The sequence below is a fragment of the Microcaecilia unicolor genome, chromosome 8 (genome assembly GCF_901765095.1).
Source record: "Microcaecilia unicolor chromosome 8, aMicUni1.1, whole genome shotgun sequence".
Taxonomy (NCBI): Eukaryota; Metazoa; Chordata; class Amphibia; order Gymnophiona; family Siphonopidae; genus Microcaecilia; species Microcaecilia unicolor.
The window spans coordinates 131928713-131951126 of NC_044038.1; the positions used below are offsets into that span (position 1 = coordinate 131928713).

The window sequence follows — 22414 nt, forward strand, 5'->3', positions numbered from 1 at the left end:
TATACAAATGCTGGAAGCCTAAAAAATAAGATGGGAGAGATGAAGTATACAGAACTAAAAGAAGAGGTAGTAGATATAATAGGCATCTCAGACACCTGGTGGGAGGAGGACAAGCAATGGAACACTGACATCACGTTAAAAATTATATTGCAATGATAGAATGGATCAAATTGGATTGGGTGGGGGGTTGCACTACATGTTAAAAACGGAATGGAATCTAAAAAATAAACATTCTACATGAAGCTGATAGCAGCATGGAATCCTTGTGGATAGAAATTCCATGTGTGAAGGGAAGGAGTATATTGGTAGGGCTGTACTACAATCCATCAGGACAGAATGAACTGACAAAGAAATGTTTACAGAAATTAGAAAAACTGGCAAATTGGACAACATTATAATACCTGAAGACTGGACGGTGGCCAATGTAACGCCGATTTTTAAAAAGGGTTTCAGAGGCGATCCAGGAATTTAGAAACTGGTAAGCCTGACTCCAGTGACGGGCAAAATAGTGGAAACAATTATAAAGAATAAAATTGCAGAACACTTAGACAAACATGGTTTAATGGGACAATGTCAGCACGGGTTGAGCCAAGAGAACTCTTGCCTCACCAATTTGCTTCACTTCTTTGAAGGTTTGAATAAACATATGGATAAAGGTAAGCCTGTTGACGTGGAGGGGCATAATCGAACGCGAACGCCTATCTCCATGGGCGTCTATGTCCGAAAACGGGTATGTGAAGAGCGGGACAGACCATATTTTCGAAAAAATGGACGTTTTTCAGCTGGGCGTTTCTTTTTTTTAGCGATAATGGAAACTAAAAACGCCCAGCTCAAAAACGTCCTAATCCGAGCCATTTGGTCGTGGGAGGGGCCACGATTCGTAGTACACTCGCCCCCCTGACATGCCAGGACACCAACTGGGCACCCTAGAGGTCAGTGCGGTGGACTTCAGACAACACTCCCACATGCATAGCTCCCTTACCACGGGTGCTGAGCACCCAACCCCCCCTCCCCAAAACCCACTACCCACAAATGTACAACACTACCATAGCTCTTAGGGGTGAAGGGGGCACCTACATGTGGGTACAGTGGGTTTTGGAGGCCTCCCATTTACCAGCACAAGTGTTACAGGTGGGGGGGGGGGGGGGGGGGGGGGGGATGGGCCTGGGTCCACCTGGCTGAAGTGCACTGTGGTACCCACTAAAAGTGCTCCAGGGACCTGCATACACGCAGGCCTCTAGGACTTGTTGCTGCTATATAACATTGGCACACCAGTTGACACCTGAATACTAATCTCTCTGAAAACGTTATTGGAATAAGCACGCTTAGCCGAAACTGGGTGGCGGAGCAGGTGGGGGGAAGAGGGGTTGGTGGTTGGGAGGCGAGGATAGTGGAGGGCAGACTTATATGGTCTGTGCCAGAGCCGGTGATGGGAGGCGGGACTGGTGGTTGGGAGGCGGGGAATCCTGCTGGGCAGACTTATACGGTCTGTGCCCTGAAAAAGACAGGTACAAATCAAGGTAAGGTATACACATATGAATTTATCTTGTTGGGCAGACTGGATGGACCATGCAGGTCTTTTTCTGCCGTCATCTACTATGTTACTATGTACTATGTTATGTTACTCACAGTTAACTGCAGATCAGAGGTTGTGCCCCACTGGCAACGAGTCTCGCTGGTACTGAGATTAGCAGTTGGTCAGAGCTGGCAGAATGCTGTACAATGCCCTCTTTCAGCCACATTCAAGGTTAAGAACTAAGTTCTGTAACGTGGCTAACACGTGAAAGGAATCTAAAACTGGCTTACAAAAATGGCCACTACCTCATGGACTACTGGAAACAAAACAGGGCACACTCTGACCCAGAAGAGGGAAAAGCACCATGGGAGTAGAGTCTACCAACTACCAACATCGTGAGCATGTGGCACAAGCTAGTGGAATCACAGAGCCCAATACCCTACACCCACCACAATGCATTGCTGATGTGACTCTGCAGTGCCATTAACAGAAAAGGTGTCACACTCACCCGAGAGCCACATCAGAACCAGGGAAAGGCTGTCAGAGGATAGAACACATTCTGCTGTCATGGAGATGGGTACGGCATTTAAGGCTGGCATACAGGCTGGAAAAAAAGTTTGTAAAGTGGGGTTTTTTTGGTGGGAGGGGGTTAGTGACTACTGGGGGAGTCCGGGGAGGTCATCCCCGAGTCCCTCCAGTTGTCATCTGGTCAGTTGGGGCACTTTTTTGGGACTTGTTCGTGAAAAAAAAGGGTCCAAAAAAAGTGACCCAAAATCGCGGTAAAAACGCTTTTTTTTTTTTCGATTATCAGCTAAAGACGCCCATCTCTCCTTGGCCGATAACCACGCCCCAGTTCCGCCTTCACCACGCCTCTGACACGCCCCCGTCAACTTTACCCGTTTCTGCGACGGATTGCAGTTGGAAACGCCCAAAATCGGCTTTCGATTATACCGATTTGGGCGCCCATGGGAGAAAGACGCCCATCTCCCGATTTGGGTAGCAATATAGGCGTTTTTCTCTTTCGATTATAAGCAGGATAGTATATCTAGATTTGACGTAGTATATCTAGATTTTAAGAAAGCTTTTGACAAAGCTTCTCAGGAGAGACTCCTGAGAAAATGAAAAAGTCATGGGATTGGAGGCAATGTCCTTCTGTGGATTAGGAATTGGTTATTGGACAGAAAGCAGAGGGTAGGGTTAAATGGCCATTTTTCTCAAAGAAGGAGGGTGAATAGTACAAAAACTTAGATTGTGATTCCTCTAGGACAGAGAAAGTACCTGCATATAATGTGTACAGTGCTGCGTACATCTAGCAGCACTATAGAAATAGTAGTAGTAATAGTGGAATGCCGCAGGGATCTGTACTGGAACCTGTGGTATTTAACATATTTACGAACGATCTAGAAATCAAAATGATGAGTGAGGTGATTAAATTTGCAGATGAGACAAAACTATTCAAAGTTGTCAAACTACATGCAGATTGTTAAAAACGGCAGGAAAACCTTAGGAAACTGGAAGACTGGGCATCCAAGTGACAGATGAAATTTAATGTGGACAAATGCAAAGAGATGCACATTGGGAAGAATAATCTGAATCATAATCACCTGATAAGGTCCACCTTAGGAGTCAGCACTCAAGAAAAAGATCTAGGTGTCACTACAGACAATACGCTGCAATCTTCTGCCCAGTGTGTGACAGCAGCGAAAAAAGCAAACAGGATGCTAAGAATTACTATGAAAGGGATGGTAAATAAGACCAAGAATATTATAATGCCTCTGTATCGCTCTATGGTGTGACCTCAACTTGAGTATTGCATTCAGTTTTGTCGCCATATCTCAAAGATATAGCGGAATTAGAAAAGGTTCAAAGAAGAAAGACCATGATCAAGTATATAATATCACATTCACTGTTGATTTAAATCTTGAATTGATAATGAATGTGACTGTTGGGCAGACTGGATGGACCATTCAGGTCTTTATCTGCTGTCACTTACTATGTTATGTATGTAAGAGCGACCAAAATGATAACGAGGTTGAAACTCTTCCCATATGAGGAAAGGCTAAAGAGGGTAGGGCTCTTTAGTTTGGAAAACAGATGGCTGAGAGGGATATGACTGAGGTCTACAAAACCCTGAGTGCTGTAGAACGAGTAGAAGTGAATCTCTTTTACTTTTTCAAAAAGAAAAACTTTTAAAACAAATAATTCAATCAATGAATAGTTAAGCTCTGAAACTCGCTGCCGGAGGATGCGGTAGCAGCGGTTAACGTATTTGGGTTTAAAAAAAAAAGGTTTGGCCAAGTTCCTGGAGGAAAGTCTATTGTCTGTTATGAAGATGGACATGGGGGAAGCCACTGTTTGTCCCGAGATTGGTAACATGGAATGTTGCTACTAACTTGGTTTCTGCCAGGTACTTGTGACCTGAACTGGACACTGTTGGAAGCAGGATAGTGGGCTAGATGGACCACTGGTGTTACCTACTATGGCTATTCTCATGTTCTCATCAGCATATCTTCAAGTTTATTCAATTATTTGATATCCTGCCAATTGGAGGCAGTCTAGGTGGTGTACAATATAACATAATAAATTTAATAATTAAATTCATTACTAAAGAAAGAAATACAATTTAAATAGGAATGAGAAAGGCTGGACAGATCCACAGCCGCATCCCCAAATACCCCAGACACCCCCTGAAACGGGCATCTAGACCAAGTACGGGCTGTAAATCAATCGTATCACTAAACAATTTTAAGCCCTATTACCCAGTGAGGCTACAGTGGTGGAAATAAGTATTTGATCCCTTGCTGATTTTGTAAGTTTGCCCACTGACAAAGACATGAGCAGCCCATAATTGAAGGGTAGGTTATTGGTAACAGTGAGAGATAGCACATCACAAATTAAATCCGGAAAATCACATTGTGGAAAGTATATGAATTTATTTGCATTCTGCAGAGGGAAATAAGTATTTAATCCCTCTGGCAAACAAGACCTAATACTTGGTGGCAAAACCCTTGTTGGCAAGCACAGCGGTCAGACGTCTTCTGTAGTTGATGATGAGGTTTGCACACATGTCAGGAGGAATTTTGGTCCACTCCTCTTTGCAGATCATCTCTAAATCATTAAGAGTTCTGGGCTGTCGCTTGGCAACTCGCAGCTTCAGCTCCCTCCATAAGTTTTCAATGGGATTAAGGTCTGGTGACTGGCTAGGCCACTCCATGACCCTAATGTGCTTCTTCCTGAGCCACTCCTTTGTTGCCTTGGCTGTATGTTTTGGGTCATTGTCGTGCTGGAAGACCCAGCCACGACCCATTTTTAAGGCCCTGGCGGAGGGAAGGAGGTTGTCACTCAGAATTGTACGGTACATGGCCCCATCCATTCTCCCATTGATGCGGTGAAGTAGTCCTGTGCCCTTAGCAGAGAAACACCCCCAAAACATAACATTTCCACCTCCATGCTTGACAGTGGGGACGGTGTTCTTTGGGTCATAGGCAGCATTTCTCTTCCTCCAAACACGGCGAGTTGAGTTCATGCCAAAGAGCTCAATTTTTGTCTCATCTGACCACAGCACCTTCTCCCAATCACTCTCGGCATCATCCAGGTGTTCACTGGCAAACTTCAGACGGGCCGTCACATGTGCCTTCCGGAGCAGGGGGACCTTGCGGGCACTGCAGGATTGCAATCCGTTATGTCGTAATGTGTTACCAATGGTTTTCGTGGTGACAGTGGTCCCAGCTGCCTTGAGATCATTGACAAGTTCCCCCCTTGTAGTTGTAGGCTGATTTCTAACCTTCCTCATGATCAAGGATACCCCACGAGGTGAGATTTTGCGTGGAGCCCCAGATCTTTGTCGATTGACAGTCATTTTGTACTTCTTCCATTTTCTTACTATGGCACCAACAGTTGTCTCCTTCTCGCCCAGCGTCTTACTGATGGTTTTGTAGCCCATTCCAGCCTTGTGCAGGTGTATGATCTTGTCCCTGACATCCTTAGACAGCTCCTTGCTCTTGGCCATTTTGTAGAGGTTAGAGTCTGACTGATTCACTGAGTCTGTGGACAGGTGTCTTTCATACAGGTGACCATTGCCGACAGCTGTCTGTCATGCAGGTAACGAGTTGATTTGGAGCATCTACCTGGTCTGTAGGGGCCAGATCTCTTACTGGTTGGTGGGGGATCAAATACTTATTTCCCTCTGCAGAATGCAAATAAATTCATATACTTTCCACAATGTGATTTTCCGGATTTAATTTGTGATGTGCTATCTCTCACTGTTACCAATAACCTACCCTTCAATTATGGGCTGCTCATGTCCTTGTCAGTGGGCAAACTTACAAAATCAGCAAGGGATCAAATACTTATTTCCACCACTGTATATCTGAGATATAATCTGAAGATTTCCTAAACAGGACTTCACAACCATTAAAGTCGGATTTGAATCCATTTATAATCCCTAATTATAAACAGAAGTACAAAATGGGATAATGAGCAACCAATGTGCATAATACAATGTCTGTCTATGTAAATTCCTTCCCAAGCAAGTAGGTGATCTCTGTATCAGATTTAGTACCATCTCCTGGAAATAAGATGGAGTGTTACCTTGAGATGGCAGGAACTTCAAGGACAGTGCATAGGAAATAACAGTAAAGGAACTAAGGTCTATTTCTGCCTCTTCCTCTACCCAAGAGCTACAAGTCAATATAACCCTCTGATACAGAAGCATTCTCAAAGGATGTCTGTTCATGTCTGGATCACAAGATAACAGTTCTTACCTTATCTCTCTCTTTATCCTTTAGCTTGTCCATGGATCTTTTCAGCCCTTCCTCCAGTAGATCTATGAGACGTACTGTTTCACCTGATCGAGTCTTAAACTTCTTCCTAAAAACACAGAGAAAAATGATGCCCAAGACACTCGCAGGAAATGATATTTCAATTATAGATCCCCCTCCCCAAACAGTGCTGCCTCAGTCTTGGAGTTCTTAATACAAATTTCTTTGCCTCTGCTTTCAAGCCAGTTTCTTTCATTCTGCCCTTCTTTCTCCTGCTATTGCACAGATCAAAGTCCTGGAGGACCAAGCTGAAATCCTTTCCTTCTTAATGGACTAGGGAGTCAGGAAGTGAACTGCATGGGCAATTTCTCCAAATGGGTTAGTGACAGGAATGAATCTCACTACTAAGCCAGGACACGTGGTGTATGATCTCAGGCTCTCAAATTTACAGCCAACGCTTGACGTAGTAGTTGCGTTGTGCCAAAGAGAGCTTCTGAATTGCCTCTGTCAGATCTCTCAAGTTCTACACTGTGATTCCCAGCAACCTCCTCCTCCTCCATGGCTGGATTACCAGCGCTTATTGAAGCCTACTACAAACAGCAGCCAGGCAGTGAATCATCTTGTTCATGTCACACCCATGCCTTGATGCTCATCCTTCTGCCAAAGATTACTTTAGCAGCCCTCTCAGTTGCAAGCACCCTGTAGGGCAAGAAAAAGAGCCACATCTTTGGCTGACTGAAACAAGCAGAAGTCTCTTCACATCATTCACAGAGAAAGTCACAGACAGCATCAAGTGGTCATGTGCCACAATCCTTAATGTATAGTAGAAACACTTCAAGAGAAACTAACTAGCAAATAGGCAATCAGAGCATAGATGAGCCAAGTCAGCTGAACAGAATGTGTCCAAGGATCAAAAGTGGACGAATAGCCTAATGGTTAGAGCAACTGGCTGAGAACCAGGAAAGCTGGTTCAAACCCACTGCAGATTCTTGTGACCTTGGGAAAGTCACTTAACCTTTCACTGCCTCAGGTACAAAATCATAGTGAGTCATCCAGGAAAAAAGAAATACCTATTGCACTGAATGTAATTCACTTTGAGCTACAACTGGATCCTTCACAACCTCAACTTAATTCCTGACAAGCCTCATATAGATTACAATAGTCCTCAGTTGTAATAATTAATCGTATGTTGAGGAATGCAAGGCTACTGCATCCAAGTATAGACACAATAGGTGGTATGCAGCATGAATCACCCCAGCCAACTGTTACCGAAACTTCATCTCATCATCATCCCAAGATCCTACATCTCAAAATCTGGCAGGAAACCAACTCTCACCCCCATTAAGGGCACCACACCTACCGAGGAAGGAGGACTAGGTAGAGGAGCTTTGTTCACCAGGTGCAGTGGCAATCTGACTTGCGGGCCAAAAAACAATGGTGGCAGTTCCCACCAAAGTAGATCCTGCTGCAGCACAAGCTCCTTCCTGTCTAAGCATAGGGAAAATATCACCAACAGCAGAGTCACAGCCTGTGTCCTGCCAATATAGGCTCACCGCACAGTTTACAGGGAACTCCAGAACTTCTACCTCCTTTCTGCTGCACAATTTGCACCACTGCACGCTCATATCCCAGAAGCCATAGGTTCCCTAAGTCAGGTGTATGGGGCCTTGATGGCACTCCGAAGGCAGTTGAGGACTGGTTCCTCCCAGGAGAACTGCCAGAAGTTTGTCTCACATCCTTAACTTTGTTTTGTTAGTCTGGCAGTGATACAACAGCAAAGATAAACGGCACTCAAGGCCTTTGCAACCACCACGAGGCCAAGGCACAATGGTTCGCCCCTTGGTAGGGGGTAAAGGGGGAGAGACCGGAGTGTAACTCCCCTGGGGATTAGCTGGTCCCTGTAGACCAACACCTCAACACAGGCAGGTACAAATACAGAGAACAGCCTCTAACTGAATCTATTTTTTTGTGCAACAAACAATTCAAAATTAAGACAGAATTAAATTTAGAAGCCCCCCCCCCCCCAGGAAATTTCCCTCTTCAGGCTTACCAGATGGACTGACTGCAAAGGTTGCATGTCCACCATCTGCTGGAGACTGAGAACACAGTGGATGGATGTAGAGAATGACACGGGGACAAAGTTTCTCCCCGTCCCCGTGGGTTCTATCTCCATCCGCAACCCATCCCCGCAGGTTCTGTCTCCATCTCCATTCCCGCCCCATCCCCGCAGGTTCTGTCTCTGCAAGTACATATAAGTACAAAAGTGTTACCATACTAGGACAGACCAAAGGTCCATTAAGCCCAGCATCCTGTTTCCAACATTGGCCAATCCAGGTCACAAATACCTGGAAAGATCCCAAAAATGTACAAGTTCTGTTGCCGTCCCATCCCCATGGGCTCAGTCCTCATCTGCAGAAGCTTCGAACACTTATGACTTTATATTTAAATCTTTTTATTGAAGTATAAAACGGAATATGCTGTGCAAATTTTGTTTATAAATCACAAATAGAAAACAATAATAAAAACTAGCAACTTGTCTTCTTAGAAGATGTGCCAGTAGAAGGAATGTAAAGGATCTCTCATGCAAATTTTACTAGTTGTGGCTAGCAGGTTTGCTTATTTTTCCAAAAATTCAAAATATCGTCGTCTGCATCAGTCCTGTTCATTAACATGCTTCAAAGTAGAAAATGACACGGGGGACAAAGTTTTTCCCTGTCCCTATCCCTGCGGGATCTGTCCCTGTCCCCACAGGCTTTGTTCTAATGTCATTCTCTAGCTGGATGGTAGCTTCATAGGGCTATTATATTGTTCTCGAGTTTAAGTGTTTGCAGTCTCCATCTGCTGGTAGCATCTTGTTGGTTATGACCATCTACCAGGAGGTGGAGATAGAGAACACTGACTGATCATCATATAGAGTGGTATGCTCCTTGGTCAGTTAGTATTGCTCTTAAAGCAGAAGGAATAATTAACAAATTTCACCTTCATCACAGAAGAGAGGCATAATGCACAGATAAAAAATGAAGTGTAACAACAAACTTAGAACAGAGAAACAGACTGAAATGCCTGCTAAATAAAACCGGATACCACAGATAGAGAGAACATCTGAAGGGGTGGGGTTCTGGATTCATCAGCTGTGAATAAAGGAAAGAAAATTATCAGGTAAGACAATGTTTCAATCCTTGTCATCAACAGCAAGGATGTAGCAAAGCAGTCCTCAGGAATCAGAAAACACTTGCGGAGAGAACAGATGCTCCAAAAGATGCTTCTGACGAGGCCGAAACATCCAGGCAATAGTAACTGGAAAAGGTATGAAAGTAACTACAGATTTCCTCAAGAGAATCATGAGATTCCACCCAAGACGTGGAAATAGCTCTCGTAGAATGCTCCCTAAGGATACTTGGATATTGTTTCCCCGACAGAATGAAAGATGAAGCAATAGATTCTTTAATCCAATAAGACACATTCCTTTTGTTGGCCCCAGCCATGAGGATGAAAAGATGGATCAGAACGGGTTCGACCGCTTGGGCCTTCAGAAGGGCGGAGAGTTCCTCTGTAAGTACCTGTTTGTGCTGGGAGCTGTAAGAATGAGCCCCCGGTGGACAATCTGGAAGTTTGGATTCCAGATTGAGGGTGTATCCTGACCGGACTATTTGAAGGACCCACCGGTTGGAGGTTATGAGAGGCCACCTTTGGTGAAAAGATATCAACCTCCCCCCAACCGGCAAGTCATCCGGTACGGACACTTTTACAGAGGCTATGCTTAACTGCTGGGGAGCAGCACGGGCATTAGATGCACGCACGCTGGGGCCGAGCCTGGGAAGGCTGTCGAGAAGCAGGAGTGTACCTACGTCTAGCATAGGAATAGGGAGCACTCCTCTTCCCCCCCCCCCAAATACCTACTAGATGAGGAGGTAGTAGCAGAAGACGCCCAATGGGAGAGAGAATCCATAGCATCATTATGTTTCTTGATCTGATCAACAAGATCCTCTACTTTTTCACCAAAAAGGTTGTCCCCCCCAGCAAGGAACATCTGCCATTCGCTGCTGGACTGAATGGTCCAGGTCAGAGACATGCAGCCATGAGACTCTACGCATCACTATACCTTGAGAAGCGATCCTGGATGCTCCATCCACCCAGCACCGAGATCTTCCCTGTGGTGTCGGCCTCGAGGCCTGACTGGGAGCAGCGGAGCCCACTTCGTCCAGGCGTGCGCAGACCCGGGAGGAGGCCGGGGCTCGGAGAGCCAGAGATGACGGACTGATTCCCCTGTAGCGAAGGGGAGGACGAACGCACTGCTCCTTTAAGCGCACGGTGAGACGGCCAAAATTAGCCACGCGTCGGGTGATGTCACGCGGCGAGTAGATTATTAAAGCTTGTTCCAGTCCGCCGATCCAGCTTCCCCCTTGCTCGTTCCAGTCCATCTGCGCCAGCCTGCTTGTTCCGGTCCAAATGCTCTAGTGTGTTCCAATCTGCCTGATCCACCTGCTCCAAGCTCGTTCCAGTCTGCATGATCCAGCTTCCCCTTGCTTGTTCCAGTCCATCTGCGCCAGCCTGCTTGTTCCGGTCCAAATGCTCTAGTGTGTTCCAGTCCGCCTGATCCGCCTGCTCCAAGCTCGTCCCAGTCCGCCCGATCCCAGCTTGTTCCAGTCCACCGATCTAGCTTCCCATGCTTGCTCCAGTGTTCCAGTCCATCTGCTCCAGCCTACTTGCCCCAGTACACCTGCCCAGCCTGCCTGCTCCAGTACATCTGCTCCAGCGTGCTCCAGTCTGCCTGATCCGCTGCAAGCCTCTCTGCCATTGACTTACCTGCCTGCCTGCTGCTACCTTGTCAACCATTGACTTACCTGCCTGCCTGCTACTACCTTGTCAACCATGGACTTACCTGCTCGCCTGCCTGCCTGCGTGCCTCTCATCCATTGACTTACCTGCCTGCCTGCTGCTAGCTTGTCAACTATTAACTTACCAGTCCATCAATTCCAAACCTCCAACCCAGCTCTCCATTCTATCTATCTGCTTAACACCTTAGTCACCACACAGTCACCTGCTACACCTCAGTCACTACGTATGGCTCCTATCCACATTCTCTTCCTTGCTCTGTCCCTTCCTAATCTCTTCTCCTCCCCACCCCCACTGTCCACCATTGGAACTCTTTGCCCTCCCGCCTGGCCCGCCACGGCAATACCCTTTTCACCCCCATCCCTCACCACCTCACCATCCCTCTTATCCCCCTCCTCCATCCTCGCTCTCAACCTTCAACACTTCCTTCCTGCTATTAACCCATCCCCATTCCTCCTAAGTGCACCCCGTCTTCGTCGCCTTCGTCGCCCGTCCTCCCCCTCCCTCCTCCGCTTTCTCTTGCTCCTCCTCCTACTATCCACGGGAGACATTAACCCTAATCCAGGTCCCCCTCATCTGTCCCCGTCCTATCCACGCGGACGATCCCGAGACGTCTCCAATCTCGTCTCTATTCCCCTCCTCCCCCCTTCTTCCCTCCCCTTCTCTTGCGCCTTGTGGAATGCCCACTCAGTCTGCAACAAACTGCCCTTCACCCACGATCTCTTCATCTCCCACTCCCTTCAACTGCTCGCCCTAACCGAAACCTGGATCTCCCCAGACGACTCTGCCTCAGTCGCAGCCCTTTGCCATGGTGGTTACCTCTTCTCACACACTCCCCGCCCAGTTGACCGCGGTGGAGGCGTTGGGTTACTACTCTCGCCCTCCTGTAGTTTCCAACCCCTCCTCCTACCGCAGTCTCACTGTTTCTCATCCTTTGAAGCCCACTCCATCCGGCTATTCAACCCGCTACCACTCAGAGTGGCAGTCATCTACCGCCCCCCCTGATAAATCCTTCTCTTCCTTCCTTACCGACTTCGATGCCTGGCTCTCTGTCTTTCTTGAACCCTCATCTCCATCTCTCATTCTCGGAGACTTCAATATACATGTTGATGACCCATCCGACCCTCACGCTTCTAAGTTCCTCACCCTAACTTCCTCCTTCAACCTCCAGCTGTGCTCTACCACCCCTACTCACCGTGACGGCCATTGTCTTGACCTTGTCCTTTCCTCATCCGGCTCACCTACCAATTTCCAAGCTTCAGTTCTTCCTCTCTCCAATCACCACCTGATCACATTCACACTTCTTCACCCCCCCTGCCCCGCCCAACCTTAACCACCACCTCCAGGAATCTCCAGGCCATTGACCCCCTCACCTTATCCGCTAGTATCTCTAATCTCCTCCCATCCATCATGTCCTCCGAGACTGTTGACAAAGCGGTCTCTGCTTACAATGCCACTCTCTCCTCTGCTCTGGACACCCTCGCACCATCCACCTCCCGTCCCACAAAGCGTACTAATCCCCAGCCCTGGCTGACCCCTTGCATCCGTTACCTTCGCTCCTGCGCACGATCTGCCGAACGCCTCTGGAGGAAATCTTGTACTCATTCAAACTTCCTTCACTATAAATTCATGCTATCCTCCTTCCACTCCTCCCTATTCCTTGCAAAACAGGACTATTACACCCAATTGACCAATTCTCTCAGCTCCAACCCTCGTCGTCTCTTCGCCACCCTTAACTCTCTCCTCAAGGTGCCCCCCACTCCCACTCCCCCCTCACTCTCTCCTCAATCACTGGCTGATTACTTCCACGACAAAGTGCAAAAGATCAACCTTGAATTCACTACCAAGCCATCACCCCCACCCCCCCCCCCCCCCCACTTCACCCATTAACCCTCTCCCTCAACCAACCAACCCAGGCCGTCTTCTCCTCCTTTCCTGAGATCACCGAGGATGAAACCTCCCACCTTCTTTCCTCCTCGAAATGCACCACCTGTTCCTCTGATCCCATCCCCACCAACCTACTTAACACCATCGCCCATACTGTCAACCCCTCCATCTGTCGCATCCTTAACCTCTCTCTCTCTCCACTGCAACTGTCCCCGACACCTTCAAGCACGCCGTAGTTACACCTCTCCTCAAAAAACCATCACTCGACCCTACCTGCCCCTGCAACTATCGCCCCATCTCTCTCCTACCCTTCCTCTCCAAAATACTTGAGCGCGCCGTTCACAGCCGCTGTCTTGATTTTCTCTCCTCTCATGCCATCCTCGACCCACTCCAGTCCGGTTTCCGCCCTCTCCACTCAACAGAAACAGCACTCTCTGAAGTCTGCAATGACCTGCTCCTGGCCAAATCCATCATCCTCCTTGATCTTTCTGCCGCTTTTGACACTGTCAATCACGATTTACTTCTCGCCACACTGGCCTCATTTGGGTTCCAGGGCTCTGTCCTCTCCTGGTTCTCCTCCAATCTCTCCCACCGCACATTCAGGGTGCACTCCCATGGATCTTCCTCCACTCCCATCCTGCTATCTGTTGGAGTTCCCCAGGGATCTGTTCTTGGACCCCCTTCTCTTCTCTATCTACACTTCTTCCCTAGGCTCACTGATCTCATCTCATGGCTTCCAGTATCATCTTTACGCTGATGACACCCAGCTCTATCTCTCCACACCAGACATCACCGCAGAGACCCAGGCCAAGGTATCGGCCTGCCTATCCGACATTGCTGCCTGGATGTCCAACCGCCACCTGAAGCTGAACGTGTCCAAGACTGAGCTCCTCGTCTTTCCACCTAAGCCCACTTCTCCTCTTCCCCCACTCTCTATCTCAGTTGATGGTACCCTCATCCTCCCCGTCTCATCTGCCCGCAACCTCGGGGTCATCTTCGACTCCTCCCTCTCCTTCTCTGCGCATATCCAGCAGACTGCCAAAACCTGTCGCTTCTTCCTTTTCAACATCAACAAAATTCGTCCTTTCCTCTCTGAGCACACCACCCGAACTCTTGTCCACGCTTTCATTACCTCTCGTCTCGACTACTGCAACTTGCTCCTCATTGGCCTCCCACTCAGCCATCTATCCCCCTTCAATCCATTCAGAACTCTGCCGCACGTCTCATATTCCGCCAGAACCGATATACTCATATCACCCCTCTCCTCAAGTCGCTTCACTGGCTTCCGATCAGATACCGCATCCAATTCAAGCTTCTCCTCCTTACTTACAAATGCCCTCACTCTGCTGCTCCACCCTACCTCTCTACCCTCATCTCCCCCTACGTTCCTGCCCGTAACCTCCGCTCTGCTCCACCCTACCTCTCTACCCTCATCTCCCCCTACGTTCCTGCCCGTAACCTCCGCTCACATGACAAATCCCTCCTCTCAGTACCCTTCTCCACCATTGCCAACTCCAGGCTCCGCTGATTTTGCCTTGCCTCACCCTATGCCTGGAACAGTCTTCCTGAATCCCTAAGCCAAGCCCCCTCCCTACCCATCTTCAAATCCTTGCTTAAAGCTCACCTCTTCAATGCTGCATTCGGAACCTAACCTTTCGAACATATAGGTTGCCCCAGTCTGTCTGACCTATCTGATTAACTGTACATTTGTCTTTTTAGATTGTAAGCTCTTCGAGCAGGGACTGTCCTTCCATGTTAAATTGTACAGCGCTGCGTAACCCTAGTAGCGCTTTAGAAATGTTAAGTAGTAGTAGTAGTACATCAAAAGTGTCGAACGTACCCCTGGTCAGGAATTTTCGACATGCCTTCTGCTGCCTGACCACCTGGCGAAAAGGCTTGGCTTGCTCCAGAGGTACTGCATCAACCAAGCTAGGCAGTTGCCTTATCCTGCAAGTGAACGCTCGTGAAGAGCTGGTATGATTGAATTTTGGCAGCGAGCATAGTAGCCTGATACGTCTTCCTCCCAAAAGAATCAAGTGTCCTAGCTTCTCTGCCTGGGGGCGCCGAAGCATAGTCTCTAGTACTCCTGGCTCTCTTGAGGGCGGAATCCACCACCATAGAATTGTGGGGTAACTGAGATCTTACCAATCCAGGTTCACCATGGAACCGATACTGGGATTCAGCTTTCTTGGGGACCCACAGGGCCAGATAGAGGGGCCGACCAGTTTTGCATAAGGACTTCCTTCAGTACCTTATGCAGAGGGACTGTCACAGCCTCTTTAGGTGTAGAATAATAATCCAGGACTTCGAGCATCTCAGTTCTGGGCTCATCCTCAACCTCCACAGGGAAGGGAATAGATGTAGCCATTTCCTGGACCAGTTTTGCATAAGGACTTCCTTCAGTACCTTATGCAGAGGGACTGTCACAGCCTCTTTAGGTGTAGAAGAATAATCCAGGACTTCGAGCATCTCAGTTCTGGGCTCATCCTCAACCTCCACAGGGAAGGGAATAGACGTAGCCATTTCCTGGACAAAAGAGGAAAAGGAAAGACTCTCCGGTGGAGATAGTCTCCTCTCTGGTGGAGGGGAAGGTTCAGAGGGAATCCCATAGGACTCATCAGAAGAGAAAAGTATCTGGGATCTTCCTCTGACTCCCACGAACGCTCCTGCTCAGTATCGGATAAGACCTCTGTTAAGGTACTCAGACACTGAACCTGCCTCGACACTGAGGAACGATGTCCTTGATGGTGATGTCGAGAGGCCAACGCCCAGTCTGACTGCGGCGAAGCTCCCTCCACCGATGAAGAAGGGGAGTCGACACCGATGCCGCAGGCGGCACCACGGTCGGGGATCTCACCCAAGGAGAAGGGCCAGACACCACTGCAGCAGACGGTACAGAAGGCGCAAGCACCCCCCGACACCAAAGCTGATGTCATAGCAGTCCCTCCAGAAGTTCTGGAAACAAGGCCAGGATGCGCTCGTCGATAGCCGCCATCGGAGAAGGCTGCAGGGTCTGTGAAACAGGCGGTGTCAGAATCTGTGGTGGCTCGGGAGCAGGTACTGGGCATTGGCACCCCCTGTATCGAGGGGGAGCGATCCTCTCGGCACTGACTCTCTCGACGCCCCGGAGCTCCTGGTACCGTGTGTTGAAGGAGAATGATGACTGTACTTCTTCGCCTTCACTCGACGCCCGTCATCGACTCCTCGGTACCGACGAGGAGGGCGTGGAATCTTCACGTCTCCTCGGGGTTGGGTCTGACGAAGGTCAGTCCCGGGGGGGGGGGGGGGGGGCCTGCATAACAGGAGGCCTCGAGGCAGGTGGAGACCCACTCAACTCCTCACTGCTCCCAGCGCGAGTTGGTCTCTCAGCAGCAATTACCTCTCCCCCCCGACGTCAATGCTCCTTTCGATGTCGACGCCTCCGACCTCGGTACCGATGTCGAAGGACCAGACCGAACCCCAAAAAGCTTTTCTCGTTGGGCTTCTCGAGATGCTTGGGTCCGTTTCTTCATACAAAGACACAGATTACAAGTGGCTGGGCTATGGTCAGGCCCAAGGCACTGGATACACCAGGCGTGGTTATCGGTACCTGAGATGGTCCGGTTGCACCGAGTACAACGTTTGAAGCCGCTGGGTGTCTTCGACGACATGGAAGGGAAAACGGCTTCGGCAAAATTAAAAGACGCGATTGTGCCTGTTAAAAGAAAAAGGGGCACAAAGGGCCAGCCACGTCGAGAAAACAAAGGAAACTTTAAAAGGGTACAAAAATAAAAATACACTATGGGAACTGTTTTTTTTAATTTTTTTTTAGTGATAATAAAATGAAGAAAAAATTAGAAGGAAAAAAGTGACTAGTCACGAAGACTCTTTCCTGGGCCTGAGAGGAGTGCAGAAAAAAAACTACTGCACCTCAACGTGGAGAAAAGAAAACTGAAGAGGACGAGCGGAAAGTTATCCGCGCTATTCGCGTGCCAGAAGACTGGCAAAACTTATTATTTTTGCTGGGAAAAATTTGCAGTTTCCTGGGCCGATGTGGACGTCGACCCACATGTGAGAGCAAGCAGCTTGCTTGTCCTCGGAGAAACACGCTTTACACTGCCCTGACGCTGCTCTGCGCTTCCCAGTGAGAGCGGCGTTTTACAGTCTCAGCCACCATAAATCAAAAATGGAAAAAAAATACACGAATAAGCCCAACAAGAAGGGAAATTTAAAGTTGTACTCACCGCTGCTGTGGAAGGCAGGTTAACTGAATTTCTCTGCAGAGGCTATCACAGGGCAGTTCAAATCAACCACAACCAACAACAGCTGCAAGAGCAGATTTAATGCTCAAATCCCCAGGCTTTTTTTTTGCCTGCGAGGGAGGAGAAGGGGAAGTGGCAAGAGGAAGATTGGGGGGGGGGGGGGGGGGGAAATGGAAGGAGGGACTTTGTATTACCAGGTGCACCCCTAGAATAGGAAGCCAACCAGCCTTAGCTGAACGTGGGTAGCCAACCAGCCTAGATACCCCAAGGCTTAGCTGAACTAGAAACCCCATAACAAGATCAAAGTTAAAGATAAGACCAGGAGCTTGTGAGAGAACGTCCAATACCTGCTGGTGATAGAGCTACACTAACTGACCAAGGAGCATACTGTCCTATATGACAAAGTTCAGTCAGTGCTCTCTATCTCCTGCTGGTTGATGGTCATAACCCTCAAGTCTCTGGATTCATCTGCTGTTGATGACAAAGAACAAGAAATCGTGCATTCAGAAATACAAGGCCACTGCATCCAAGTATGGACACATCTGGTGGTATGCACCTTGAATCACCCTTAGCCAACTGTTACTGAAACATCATCCATCATCATCCCCAGATCCTGTATCTCAGTCCTGCACAGCACCTAACCCTCTCTCTTTTGGGCACTTAGCACCATGGGGGGGGGGGGGGGGGGAGGGCTAATTCTATAACAATGAGCCTATATATAGGCACCAATCCTATGAAGCAGATCAGATGGCTACTTTCCTTTATCGAATACTAGCATACCCAGCGAGATAAGCGTGAAGGTTAGAGCATTCTTTAAGTTACTCATGTGTGAAGGGAAAGAGAACACTGATGAGGATATACTACTGTCCTCCAGGCCAATAGATGTTAAATGTTAACAGAAATTAGGGACGCTAACAAATTTGGCAACACTATAATAATGGGCAATTATTATTTCCCCAACACCGACTGAATGTCACATCAGGAAATGCCAGGGAGATAAAATTCCTAGATGAAATAAATGACTGCTTCATAGAGCAGTTGGTTCAAGAATCAACAAGAGGGAGAGCTATTTTAGATCTGATCCTTGGTGGAATGCAGGACTTGGTGCAAAGGGTAACTGTTTTGGCAATAGTGATCATAACATGATCAAATTTGGAGCGAAGACCCAAAAGAAAATTACTGCAACAGCATTTAACTTTCAAAATGGCAACTATGATAAAAATAAGGAAAATGGTAAAAAATCTAAAAGATGCAGCTGCAATTTTAAGAGTTTAAATGGGGCATGGACATGGTTTAAAAATACCATCTTGAAAGCACAGACCAGAAGTATTTCACAAATCAAAAAAAAAAAGGTGGTAGGAAGGCAAAACAGCTGCTGGTATGGTTAAAAATTTGACGTGAAAGAGGCTGTTAGAGCCAAAAGAACATCTTTCAAAAATGGAATGGAACCAATTGAAGAAAACAGGAAGTATAACAAGCACTGGCAAGTTAGATGCAAGATTATGATAAAGGAAGCTAAAAGAGAATTTGAAAAGCTTGCTGTAGAGGAAAAATCTTCTTCAGGTACACAAAGAGCAGAAACCCTGTGAGAGAGTCCGTTAGATCATCCAAGAGATAAACAGCACCCAGGGAGGACGAGGCCACAGCGGAGAGAGACTGACTAAATGAATTTTTTGCTTCAGTCTTTACTATGGAGGATGTAAGGGAGTTACCTATGCCAGAAATGGTATTTAAGAGTTACAGAGGAACTGATGGAATCCTATATAATAAAAAGCACCTCCAACATTCTGAAGCTGACTCCGTGGCACTGAAGGGTTCGTGCTGCCTGTAACGCTGTATCCATCTCCTGTACTGACGTCACGTATTTCCGGGTTCGTCACAAACAGCACTGACCAACCACAGGATAGCAGCCCCAGGCACAACCTCAGCGTCTATAGCCTTCCCTTCCAGTTCGTTCCCTCAGAGTCCTGCCCTTGCCGAAAGAGGAAATTACATCAGAAGGCGGGACTCTGAGGGAACGAAGTCGAAGAGAAGGCTACAGACAGGCAGGGCTTTCAAAGACGCGGCCGCTTCGACGGAGGTAAACAGGGGAGTGAGGAGAATCGATGGGTGGCTGGAGGGGGGGGGGGCAGAGGAGTGAGGAGAATCGATGGGTGGCTGGAGGGGGAGCAGGGAAGAGAGGACAATCAATGGGTGGCTGGAGGGGGGGGCAGGGGAGAGAGGACAATCGCTGGGTGGCTGGAGGGGAGGGCAGGGGAGAGAGGACAATCGCTGGGTGGCTGGAGGGGAGGGCAGAGAGGACAATCGCTGAGTGGCTGGAGGGGAGGGCAGGGGAGAAAGGACAATCGCTGGGTGGCTGGAGGGGGGGTAGGGGAGAGAGGAGAATCGCTGGGTGGCTGGAGGGGGGGCAGGGGAGGGACGAGAATCACTGGGTGGCTGGAGGGGGGGGCAGGGGACAGAGGAGGCTCGCTGGGTGGCTGGAGGAGGTGCAGGGGGGAGAGAGGAGAATTGCTGGGTGGCTGGAGGGGGAGCAGGGGAGTGAGGAGAATCGCTGGGTAGCTGGAGGGGGGGCAGGTGACAGAGGAGACACACTCGCACCCTGCAGTCTCACTCTCTCTCTGTCACACACACACACTCGCACATTCACTCTCTCTCACACACACAATCACTCTCACATACACTCTCTCAAACATACACACTCCGAGAAAAACCTTGCTAGTGCCCGTTTCATTTGTGTCAGAAACGGGCCTGTTTTACTAGTATGTAATAAACCAAATTAACAAGTTAAAAAACAGCAATCACCTGGATTGCATGGTATATACCCCCACGGTACTGAAAGAACTCAAAAATGAAACTGCAGATCTATTATCAATAATCTGTAACTGTCATTAAAATCACCATGGTACCTGAAGATTGGAAAGTAGCTAATGTAATGCCAATTTTTAAAAAGGGTTTTAAGGGATGATGGGCAAAATGGTAGAAATTATTAAAAAGAACAGAATTACTCAACACGTATGCAAACATGGTTTAACGGGACAGAGTCAATATGGATTCAGCTACATGTTTTTTTGAAGGCATGAATAAACATGTGGATAAAGGTGTGCCAGTTGATACACTTTATCTACATTTTCAGAACGTTTTTGACAAAATCCCTGATGAGAAAGTCCTCAGAAAATGTAGGTTATAGAAACCAAAGAGTAAGGTTAAATGGCCAATTCTCTCAATGAAGGAGGGTGAACAGTGGAATACTGCAAGGATCTGTACTGGGACCAGTGATTTTTAACCTATTTATAAATGATCTGGAAATGGGAACAAATAATGAGGTGATTATATGTGCAGATGACACAAAACTATTCAAAGTTCTTAAATTGCATGCGGACTGTGTGAAATTGCAAGAGGACCTTGGGAGGTTGGAAGACTGTGCATCCAAATGGCAGATTAAATCTAACGTGGACTAGAATAAAAAGTGATGTACATTGGGAAAAATAACCCAAACTATAGCTACAAGATGCTAAGTTCTACAAGGAAAAGGATTTAGGAGTTATTGTGGAGAATATGTTGAAAAACCTTCTGCTCAGTGTGTGGCGGTGGCCAAATAAGCAAACAGTGTTAGGAATTATTAGGAAAGGAATAAACAACAAAAACAGAGAAGATCACACTGCCTCTGTATCGCTCCACTGTGACACCGCGCCTTAAGTACTGTGTGCAGCTCTAGTCACATCTTTAAAAAGATGCAGTGGAACTGGAAAAGGCACACAGAACGGTGACCAAAAAGATTAAGGGGATGAAACAACGCTCTTATGAAGAAAGGCTAAAGAGGTTAGCGATCTTCAGCTTGGAGAAGAGACAATTGGGAGAAGATATGACAGAGAGAAGAATGGGTAAATGGAAATAGGAGTGGAGGAGTGGCCTAGTGGTTAGGGTGGTGGACTTTGGTCCTGGGGAACTGAGAAACTGAGTTTGATTCCCACTTCAGGCACAGGCAGCTCCTTGTGACCCTGGGCAAGTCACTTAACCCTCCATTGCCCCATGTAAGCCGCATTGTGCCTGCCATGAGTGGGAAAGAACGGGGTACAAATGTAACAAAACAAAAAAAAAAAAAATTATTTACTCTATCATAAAGTACAAAAACTCTATCACGTTAATAACTTAAAACAAAGAAGAAAGTATTTTTTCACAGTGTATAGTTATGCTTTGCAACTCATTTCCAGAGCAAGTGGTAAAAGCTGTTAAGGGAGCTGGGTTAAAAAAAAAAAAAAAAGGTTTGGACAAATTTCTGGAGGAAAAAGTCCATAAACCTTGTTAGACCTGGGGAAAGGTACTGTTTATCACTGAGGTTGAGTACTTTTTGGACTCTGCCAGGTAACTGTGACCTGGACTGGCCACTGTTAGAAATGGGATACTGGGCTAGATGGACCCTTGGTCTGACCCAGTACAGTAACTCTTACATTCACATCTAACCATTGTAGTTCCTATCAGCAACTACTGCCCTTTGCTTTCTGATACGTGAGTAGCAAGACCGACTTGCATGAAAATGAGTTAAAAGTAATAAAAAAAAAGGTACCAGACAAATTCTCTCCGTCCTCCAACATCAGGAAAGACTCCCAATAAGAAAAGGCCTGCAGCCTGCAGTAGGGGGTCCAAGATGGCGGGCGTTGCTCGTTAACGCTCATCGAGGCTCTGCGGACTCTTATTCCTATTTTCTTGAAAGTACTTTTAAAATACCAACTATGTCCCATACAAAAAGGAAAGGGGTGGTTAAGGGCTTACCGACTGCACCGGGAGCCTCCCAAGCAGTCCAGCGGACCCTCGATGGATTCGTGACGAGTACTCCACGGGATAAAGAGGCGAGGAGCCCTGCTATGGGAGAGGTCGGAGGAGCGACGGCTCCCCTAGGGCTGGAGACGACTCTCTCCTCGCCCGAAATGAACCCGCCTCCATGTCCAGCAAAACTCTGTGGGGAGGGGGAACCTTCGGAGGCGTCTGGAGATGGCGGCGAGGAGAGTATCGCGGTCGGAGCCTCCCCCGGAAATGCTGTTGAAGGTTTTCATCAGGAGCTATGAGCCCGTGTGGAGGTTACCCAGGAAGGCATTTGGGCAATGCTACAGAATCTTCACACGACAACTTCGAAAGCTGCTTTGGACACAGCTTCACTAGTGACTAAGGTAGACTCT

The 22414-nt window shown here is 47.8% G+C and overlaps 1 protein-coding gene across 1 annotated transcript in view; it reads right to left on the reverse strand.

Moving 5' to 3' along the window:
• The window catches only part of RARS1 (arginyl-tRNA synthetase 1), a 190043-nt gene that overhangs the window by 30442 nt on the left and 137187 nt on the right, over nt 1-22414 (reverse strand). Inside the window, exon 13 of the mRNA XM_030211798.1 lies at nt 6280-6385. Coding sequence (XP_030067658.1) covers nt 6280-6385 — 106 coding nt within the window. The remainder of the gene's footprint in view (nt 1-6279; nt 6386-22414) is intronic.